The following is a 9190-nucleotide window of genomic DNA, read 5'->3' on the forward strand; positions in this document are numbered from 1 at the left end:
GCTATGATGCAGGATGGGTAATGTTATTACACCATATGGGTGAATGAAAAACTATGAAAGTAACCTGAAATGCTTTTCATGGTGCTGTGAAGGGGTGACACCATGTGGTTATTATCTGCTACTACAACAAGTGACCACAAAATGTGTGCAATCGGACACAAGATTTTGTATCTTTATTTTCAGTTTTTTTCATTTGGTCTGGCGAAGCACTCACGACTTTTGAAAACAGCTCTCTAAAGGCTCTTTCAACAGAAACGTCTGTCTGCCATGATCCATGGTCATAGGATGAAGTGACTTCTGCAGTGCACTGAACACATGCTAACCTACCTGTAAACTCATTGCATTCCCAAATCAATATTTCTCTCCCTTGTGAAAATTGAGTTTGGAGGTCCAGCTGGCAGGCAGGATGTACAAGGGATTATCAGTAGCAGCAAGGCCATGTAGAGGTTGGGTATAACCCTGTTACATCCTCCCTGCCTCTCTGCCTCCCAGCCTGCCTCCCCTCTCTGCTCTGGGCCCCATTCTGCTTTATTGGACCACAATCAATATGGAGACCTGGTGATGAAGTGCATCATTAGTCTGGGGCCTGGGCTACGGTCTTCAACTCACCATCCTACCGCTATGCCAAAGAGCATTTCTCCTGCTTTAACTTGACGCTACTTATACTCTCTGTTAATAAGGAGGATGTGGTTGAGATCTCTTGTTATGTTGTACCATCATTCAAAAAACAGTTTGGTGTACAAGAGGAGGAAATGCATATTTATGAGTTATAGATATTTATGGCCTGTGGTATCTGTGATAGAGAGTGATACATTTGAAAGAGGATTTTTGGGGAGCATTTCAATCCTACATTTAGGCAGAGGTGGAATCTCTGGATGTTGTTTCTGTGGCTGTGTGTTGTAGTCAGTAAACTGTAGTCAGGTTGTCACTGAATCGTAACTGGATGTTAGCCAGGAAGCACAGTCACATACTGTAGTACTCCATCCCTTCTGATAACATTCCCCCTGCTGATTGATTGAATTAAAGCTCACTCAGGGCTCATTTAAGTGAACTGGTTATCTGAGGGGGAGATCTGTAACAGACACAGTACTAAAGACTGAAGGTTGTGGGGGGCTGAGTGCATTTATAGAACAGCGATGGTTCCATGACCACACTTGTGTGATGAGTATCCTCGTCTGAGACCTGAAGAGTTGCATTGCATGCAGGTATACATGCGTGCGATCTGTCCCTGTCGGTGACACTTAAGAATTGTCCCAGTGTTTTTGTCAGTATGATATCATTTAGCATATTTTCATTTGAGAAGAAAGCAAGTTGAGATCATTGATTCCATGCACCGGTTGTTCTTTTGAGTTATACGTGGTCAATGTTAAATAATACATATAATCCTCCAGGTCTGTGGCGCGAACATATCTTGTAGCTGCGACAGTCCTACAAATACAGGAAATGACGTCATTCGTATTCACTATTCTTAGTTAACATGTCTCAAATAAAAGAATCCCTGTCTAGTTTCAGGTCCATACCACAAATGCACAAGGTAGAAAGAGTCAACCAACAAGTGTTTCAACAAGCCTTGAACACAATGATCATGTTCATCCTCATCCTGTGTGAGTATATTTATGAAAATTAACCTGATGTTGATTTAGTTTTAATTGAATTCAAATGTATTTCACATTTTGCTATTTAAATTGGTATATGTTGTATCTTTTGAATGTATTTTCTCCTCTTAAGGTGCCTTGTCAAGAGAGGCCATGGTCCAAACCACAGGCAGGTCAAAGTCCATTCATTATTGAAGATGATTGAATTCTCTTTTAGATAATTACAATATGATACTCTACACATAAACGATTTACATATTGCAGATATTTTATGCGCCAAATACTTTTTATTTTCTGAAATATTAGCCAAGAAGATTGTTCCAGCAAAGATCTATTGGACTACTACAGGAACAATAATGGAGGGAAGTGACCTTGTGGTGAAATGTAGTACACATGGGCGCAAGGAAGACAAAGTGGCATATGTTTACTTGTGCATTAACGGGGTTGCAGTGGAACAGAAGAAAACTATGCAAGAAGACACCTTTTTCACCATGAAAAGTGTTACTGGCCAACAGACTGGCAATTACAGCTGTGTGTTCTCTAAAACCCCGTATCCACTCTCTGAAGTGCAGGGAAAAGGAGATAATTATCTTTTCATCCAGGTGATGGGTAAGGATCTTTTTACTGTCTGGATAGTTCATTGCTCATAGACATTATTTGACACACACTGAGTGGACATAACATTAGGAGTTGCACCCCCTTTTGCCCTCAGAACATCCTAAATTCGTCAGGGCATGGACTCTACAAGGTTTCGAGAGCGTTCCACAGGGATGCTGGTCCATGTTGACACCAATGCTTCCCACAGTTGTGTCAAGTTGGCTGGATGTTCTTTGGGTGGTGGACCGTTCTTGATACACAAACTGTTGAGTTTGACAAACCCCAGTAGTGTTGCAGTTCTTGACACACTCAAACCAGAGTGCCTGGCACCTACAACCATACCCATTCAAAAGCACTTAAATCTTTTGTCTTGCACATACACAATCCATGTCTGAATTGTCTCAAGGCTTAAAAATACTTCTTTAACCTGTCTCCTCCCCTTCATCTACACTGATTGAAGTGGATATAACAAGTGACATCAATAAGGGGTCATAGCTTTCACCTGGATTCACCTGGTCAGTCAATGTCATGGAAAGAGCAGGTGTCCTTAATGTTTTGAACACTCAGTGTATATGGATATGCTATCCTTTTCAATGTTTTTGATACATATATATTTCAATATGACTGCAAACATATTTTACACCTTACATGATTCCTGTCTCTTCCTGCTCATACAGACCGTATACTCCCTGCAGACATATCACTTGCAGGCTCAAGAACTGTGAGAAAGGGAGATGGTGTGGAGTTTAAGTGTACAATTTCAGACCCAAGTTTTCAAACACAAAATACCAGTGACTTAGTTCACGCTTACCTCTGCAAGTATGGCTCTGTTGTTCAGATGCAGGTGTTTGATGTAAAGAGCACGGAGGCAACTTTTACGATTAAAAGTTTTAATGAGAATGACGCAGGTAACTACAGTTGTGTGCTTGATCTTCAATCCAAAACCCTCAAAGATAAAGACAGAACATTCTATGGAAATAATGCAGTATTTCTACAGGTTAATGGTAAGAATGTATGGTGTTTCTCTAAATACTTATATATTTAAATAATATAGTCACTTCATACGTAACTAGTTTTGTTATTAGAACATCATTGTTGATGGTTCATGGTTGCAGTACATTGTTACTATAGAAATGAGATGTATAGCAACATACCTGTTTTGCTTTCCAGTGTCCTGGAGTCACTTCATCACACCGGTTGTGTTTTGCGTCTGTTTTCTTCTGATCTTATCACTGATAGTGGGCACATGGTGGCTGTTCATTAAACAAGGTCAGGCCATTTAACATGGACATTACTCTGGATATACAGGTCTACTTCATATAGAATCATGTTTATCAAACTAATACATTCCGTATCTGGATTGAATGAACTATCTGGAGCAGTTCTAATATCATTGTTATGATAGTTAGCTTGAGTTTAACCAATAATATTACATTTATTTTTTGACAGGAGCTTTACAATGTTATTGTGGAAGGTAAGCTTATAGTTTTGTTGACCATGTTATAGCTAGTTCGTTTAGCATGATAATGTATAATGATTGAACGTTTCACATGTATATTTCCTCCAGAACACCACGACAGGAGGAGAACGATGTGCCAATGACAGGGGAGGGTGACGGTATGTTTTTTAAGCTTTCCAATAAAACTATTGTTCTATTAATTAACATTTATTTCACATTCTGGGATATTTCTTTGTCTTAGACGGAACTTTAAACATGGAGGGAGAATCCAGGTAGGGAAACCATGTATATTTGACATTTTACTTTATTATGTCAAAATTCTTTCTTTGTATCTATTTGTATTAGTTTCTTTGAATATAAATATCACATACTACATTCTGTGTTTCTACTGTAATGAAGCAATGGAGAAACACAAAGGTGTTAGATTACTTAAGTACAAAAACAATAATGTAAAGTGTGCTGCTTCTATATAAAGGTGTATATGAATTAGATTAATATTTAATGGAATATGAAAATCTAATAACCACAACCAATTTATAATAATCTGTATCTTGTTTATTTCTCAGTGATGAATTTGCCTGTGACAGTGAGGCCAGTAAGATAATATTATATTTTTTTTTGATAATGGTTAGCTGCATTAACTATGATTTAAATTAAATGTGTTTTAATATACTGACCATGCTGATACTAAGTAAATCATCATGAAATGAGTTTCGGTGCCTTGCTTTAAAACAGGAGTCTATATTTCTTATTTTAAAATATAATTTTAATCTTATCCTCCAAACAGGTGGGGAGGAGTACCAGGATTTGTGTGAGAAATGTTTAAATAATATGATGCTTCATTGAAATGTACTGCTTATGATGTAAATTAAAAATAGGTATGTTTTTTTCAATCTTACATTTGAAATACTGGGTAAATGGAAATAAATAAAAAACAGATTTTTTGCATCTTGAATAAAAAAAAGGTTATTTAAATACATTGTTTTAATAAGAAAATAAGATATTTCATCTTCTAATCTCCCAAACAAATGATTCAACGTACCAACATTTGGGTGAGAAACGCTTAGATGACTGAAATAATATGCCACGCCTTGAGTGAAAATAATGAATTGTTTTAACATCTTCTAATCAGGTGATGAGGTGGAGACATACCATGAGATGGGTGAGAAATGCTTAGATATTATGAAGCTTCATAGAAATGCAATGATTATTGTGTGACATTTACAGTAGTGGGTAAATGGTGATCTAACAGATTTCAGGGCCTTGGGTGATTTGTTTTTGCTAAATAACTTGTTTTAATTATATATATTTAACTTCCATCTTCATATCTCCAAAACAGAGGATGCCACGTACCATGAAATTCCGGTGAGCTGTGAGTTCCAAATGAGCTTTAACTAATGATTATAATGACTCTTAGTTATAGAGGCTTACAGGTCTACACTCAATATCTTCCTCTTTTACTTTTCCACGACTATTGTAATTTTATATTTCAGGGTGAAACACGGAATATTAAACACGTTATAGTGCGTGTTCAAGGTGAGTTCAATATTTTGAAATAGTAATAATAGTAAGTTATGTGTATTTTTGGGATTTCCATACGTCAGGCAGAACGAGTCAGGTTTTGTTTCACGGTATCTATCAGAACATGGAAAATATCTTGTCTCACTTTCTATGTCAATGGTGTCATTTCTGATGGTTAGTAGTAGTTTGCATAAACGCATTCAGTCACATTTTTTATTTAATTTTTATTGCACATAAAACAAACCAAGATAAGAATGGTTTACATCATGATCTGGGTATATTCCTCTGTGCAGAGAATGCAGACTTGAGACCTTCTCCTCAGAGCTCCGGTGTATCATGTGGTGAACACTCTCCAATTTAGCATTGCTTCTGTGATAAACCTATTTAATCATTGTCTTAATGTCATTGTCCCACCTCATCTTGGATGCTATAATATCCTGAAAACTGAAACATTTCTGATATAAGAATGAACACACAGCTGTCATCTAATGTGATGAAGGATTTGTCGGACCAGATATAATATGTTGGGGACTTTTCATCCGCAGATGCAGCAAATCAAGGCCCAGATGCAGAAGATGTGTATGCCAAGTCATGCAAGAAGACAGGACGTCATCTATACATGCCTTAATCATTATTAGATATGCATTATTTCAAAGCAGTACTGCATGTGTACTTCATGGTTACAGTATCTATAATGAGATATTTTATGTATTGTGCATTCAGTGCGTGTCTTGCGTTGGACTACTCCCTGCATGTTCAAGTTGACGATGATGCCAAATTGTTTTGTGACCTGACATTTGAGGTGCATTCTATTATATCTTCAGTGGAAGATATTAAAAAAATTGGAGTCATTTTAAAGTACCACATTAAGTATTATTGCTGGATATACTGTTGCATTCTCCCTCTTATAAAATATGTTTTAATGTTCTCGAACTGTGAATGTGGTGTACTTCTTTATTGGAACTGAAAACAAATGCAATCGTCTTATAGGCACAGTTTCAGTTGGGACAGCAGTTTAGAATATCACCCTTGGAAACAAGGAAGACTGGGGGCTCACTTGGTCTAACCAATATGTATTGCTGTCACCCATACTACAGCCTCCACTAAAACATGCAAGGATACACTGTAGTTTAAAATAAGCCATACTTACATTTGTGAATCTTGCAGACAGTTTTTTGTGTTTTCTTTTATGCAACTAGAAAGCCTGGTGATAAATAATACATATGGACTTATATTTGCATATCCACTGATGTACAACATAGACAAAGTCCAACCGCAACCTACTGACAATTATATCAGGAAATTAGACTGGCACTGCAAGGCTAATCATTAATTACACTGTATCAGACACATTTCAATGTTGCTGATGTGTACACCATAAACAATGAGGATGAGGTCAGAGAACTGATGTGTTTCTTCAAAATGAGCTGCCTAGGACTAGGCCAAAGCTCTGTGATGTAACATCGCATGAAGGTTAGATGCTTCTAATTCGGTCCCATACAGTTTCCCATAATTCACATAGCTACATGGTTATAGACACAGTATGTTATGTGTGAAAACATCACAACAGGCTGAAGATCACACCATGAGTCCTATCTTATTCATAATATGTGAGTATTTTCACAGTATTGATCAAGGTAAAGCATAGCAATGGGCAATTTCTTTTCAATATTCAACCTGGTTGTACAAACTGTTATCTCTCTGTTTGTTTCTAAATGCAGCTTTACTGGTTAACTTGGCAAAGAAAGGTACACTTACATAATTTAATTCTAAAACTCAAATAGTAAAATCTGTAATTTTGTTACAGTACAGCTAATGTCTGAGAAGATTCAATGTAAACATGGGAACTTCTGAAACTCAAGTTTTTAATCATAAATTATATTTTTCACTCTTCAATGATGAAGCTAATATCTACCCAGCAGAGCTCTTTGGAGCTAGTACCCACATGAGAGAAGGAAGGACAGTCGATGTGAATTGCAGCAATACAGGCACCAGAAAACCGTTAAGCAAGGTCTATGTTTACCTTTGCAAGAATGGAAGTGGAATGAGAGTAAGAGAGCTGGAGAAAGGTGAAGATGACACCATTTTCACCATCAAGGATGTAAAATGAGAGGACACAGCCATATACAGCTGTGTGTACAGCACACCATATTCAAACTAAAACTCAGTCAAGTGAACGCAACAAGTGTCAATCTAGCCATCATTCAGGTCTACAAGGAGGGAAAAGGTAGGACCTACTTTGTGTTGTATATGGATGGATAATCAAGTGTTTATACTGACTATATGGCAACTTCTGTGTAAATACGTATGTCTCTCTGTTCTGTATTTCAGAAGAGTTTCATCAAGAGGTCCATAAAGAGGCTACACATGATGTGAGACTGGTCAATGTAATCCGACTGATAAATTCAGTTGTTGTGGTTATACTTCTTTTGACTGTATTATATGTTAGTTACTACTGTCCAAACATATAATGATCTGTTTCCTGGATGACATACAGTACAGTCGTAACAACAACAGAATAGCAATACTATTTTCTTGATCATTCTTACATGTAATCTACAGTAAGTCTTTAGGTTCATACCACAAATACACACGGTAGAGAGAGTTACCTAATGTTTCAACAACACTTTAACACCATGATCATGTTCATCTTTATCCCGTGTGAGTATATTTCAAACAATTAACCTATTTGATCATATTTGGGTGACAACATTTCCATTTGTTTCACGTTTTGCCATTTTTGCCACATGTATTTTCTTATCAAAGTTTCCTTGTCAAAAGAGGCCATAACCCAAACAAAAGGTATGTCAAAATGTTTTTGCTAACGTTGTTGTCATTAAAGGACCAATCTGCAGTTGCTACGTCCGTTTCTGGACTAATAAATGAAGGTTATGTACCCATTAATTCTTGAAGAATATAACTTATAAATGCCTAATGAGCTTAGTTTAACTGTCCTACCCCATCAGAACCTAAAACGTAAGCTTGTTTTACTCCAATGTTGGTAAACAAAGTAAATGTAAGCAAACACTGTATAGCCTCAAAACATGGTTAAAACTATAATATCAGTGATGGTCAGACCTTTCATCTTTCAGCTCTGTCTACAAATTTAAGAGTGGTTACATTTCTCCAAACCCACCCCTCAGCTTTTTACCAAAACAGTGGTGGGGGCAACGCTTTGTTATTGTTTCAACAGCTGATTGCCCCTTTTTTTTAAAAGTGATTGTATGTATTTTCCATTTTTGAAGATGAGTAAATTCTAAGTACTACACTTGCATAACATGTGTTATGTTTATATTTTATTTGCCATTTTTTTCAGCAAAGATCTATGGGACAGAAACAAGAATAATGGAGGACAGTGACCTAGTAGTAAAACGTAGTACATTTGGGTGTAAGGATAAAACAGAAGTGATACATGTGTACTTGTGTTTGGATGGGGTTGAAGTGCATGTGGGCACTTACAGCAGCTGTGTGTTCTCTAAAACCCAATATTCACTCTCTGAAAAATAAGGGAAATTAGATCATTCATTTTCCATCCAGGTGATGGGTAGGAATCTTATTATTCACTGGATACCTTATTGCTGCTAGAAATGTACTGAACTGAAGAATACAGCATCCTTTATTTTTTATCCAGATACTGTGTATCAATGTGACTGCAAACACACATTTTCCTCTCTCTTCTCATGCAGACAGTTTACTCCCTGCGAACATATTGTCACGTCCTGATCAGTAAAGGGGTATTTTGTTATTGTATTTTGGTCAGGACTTGGCAGGGGGTGTTTGTTTAGAGTGTCTCAGGGTTTGTTGGTCTATGTGCTTATGTAAGAGGGGGTGTTTGTTTAGAGTGTCTCGGGGTTTGTTGGTCTATGTGCTTATGTAAGAGGGGGTGTTTGTTTAGAGTGTCTCGGGGTTTGTTGGTCTATGTGCTTATGTAAGAGGGAGTGTTTGTTTAGAGTGCCTCGGGGTTTGTTGGTCTATGTGCTTATGTAAGAGGGGGTGTTTGTTTCGAGTGCCTCGGGGT

General features: G+C 37.1%; 1 protein-coding gene across 5 annotated transcripts; it reads left to right on the forward strand.

The window, feature by feature from the left end:
* The first annotated feature begins 34 nt into the window (after positions 1-34).
* On the forward strand, positions 35-6112 carry LOC106587226 (uncharacterized). Of its 5 annotated transcripts, XM_014175404.3 has the most exons (15): positions 35-1604; positions 1729-1764; positions 1902-2204; positions 2870-3196; positions 3363-3461; positions 3642-3666; positions 3760-3809; positions 3893-3923; positions 4218-4246; positions 4439-4462; positions 4784-4813; positions 4991-5016; positions 5145-5187; positions 5466-5510; positions 5718-6112. In XM_014175404.3, the coding sequence occupies exons 1-15, from the start codon at positions 1478-1480 to the stop codon at positions 5798-5800; spliced, it is 1278 nt and encodes a 425-aa protein (XP_014030879.2). In that variant the 5' UTR covers positions 35-1477; the 3' UTR covers positions 5801-6112. The 5 variants fall into 5 exon arrangements, with proteins under 5 accessions (XP_014030879.2, XP_014030884.2, XP_014030883.2 ...); XM_014175409.3 differs by having other exon boundaries at positions 4991-5023; positions 5466-6112; XM_014175408.3 differs by lacking the exon at positions 5466-5510 and having other exon boundaries at positions 4991-5023.
* The last annotated feature ends 3078 nt before the right edge of the window (positions 6113-9190 follow it).

This window comes from Salmo salar, chromosome 26, assembly GCF_965601325.2.
Source record: "Salmo salar chromosome 26, fSalSal1, whole genome shotgun sequence".
Classification (NCBI taxonomy): Eukaryota; Metazoa; Chordata; class Actinopteri; order Salmoniformes; family Salmonidae; genus Salmo; species Salmo salar.

Bases quoted from the DNA above. Each gene is read 5' to 3' on its own strand.
- LOC106587226 (XM_014175404.3), top strand. From the start codon at position 1,478: ATGTCTCAAATAAAAGAATCCCTGTCTAGTTTCAGGTCCATACCACAA. The intron at 3,462-3,641 runs GTCAGGCCATTT...ATTTTTTGACAG, and splicing joins GTGGCTGTTCATTAAACAAG to GAGCTTTACAATGTTATTGT. The intron at 3,667-3,759 runs GTAAGCTTATAG...TATTTCCTCCAG, and splicing joins TTACAATGTTATTGTGGAAG to AACACCACGACAGGAGGAGA.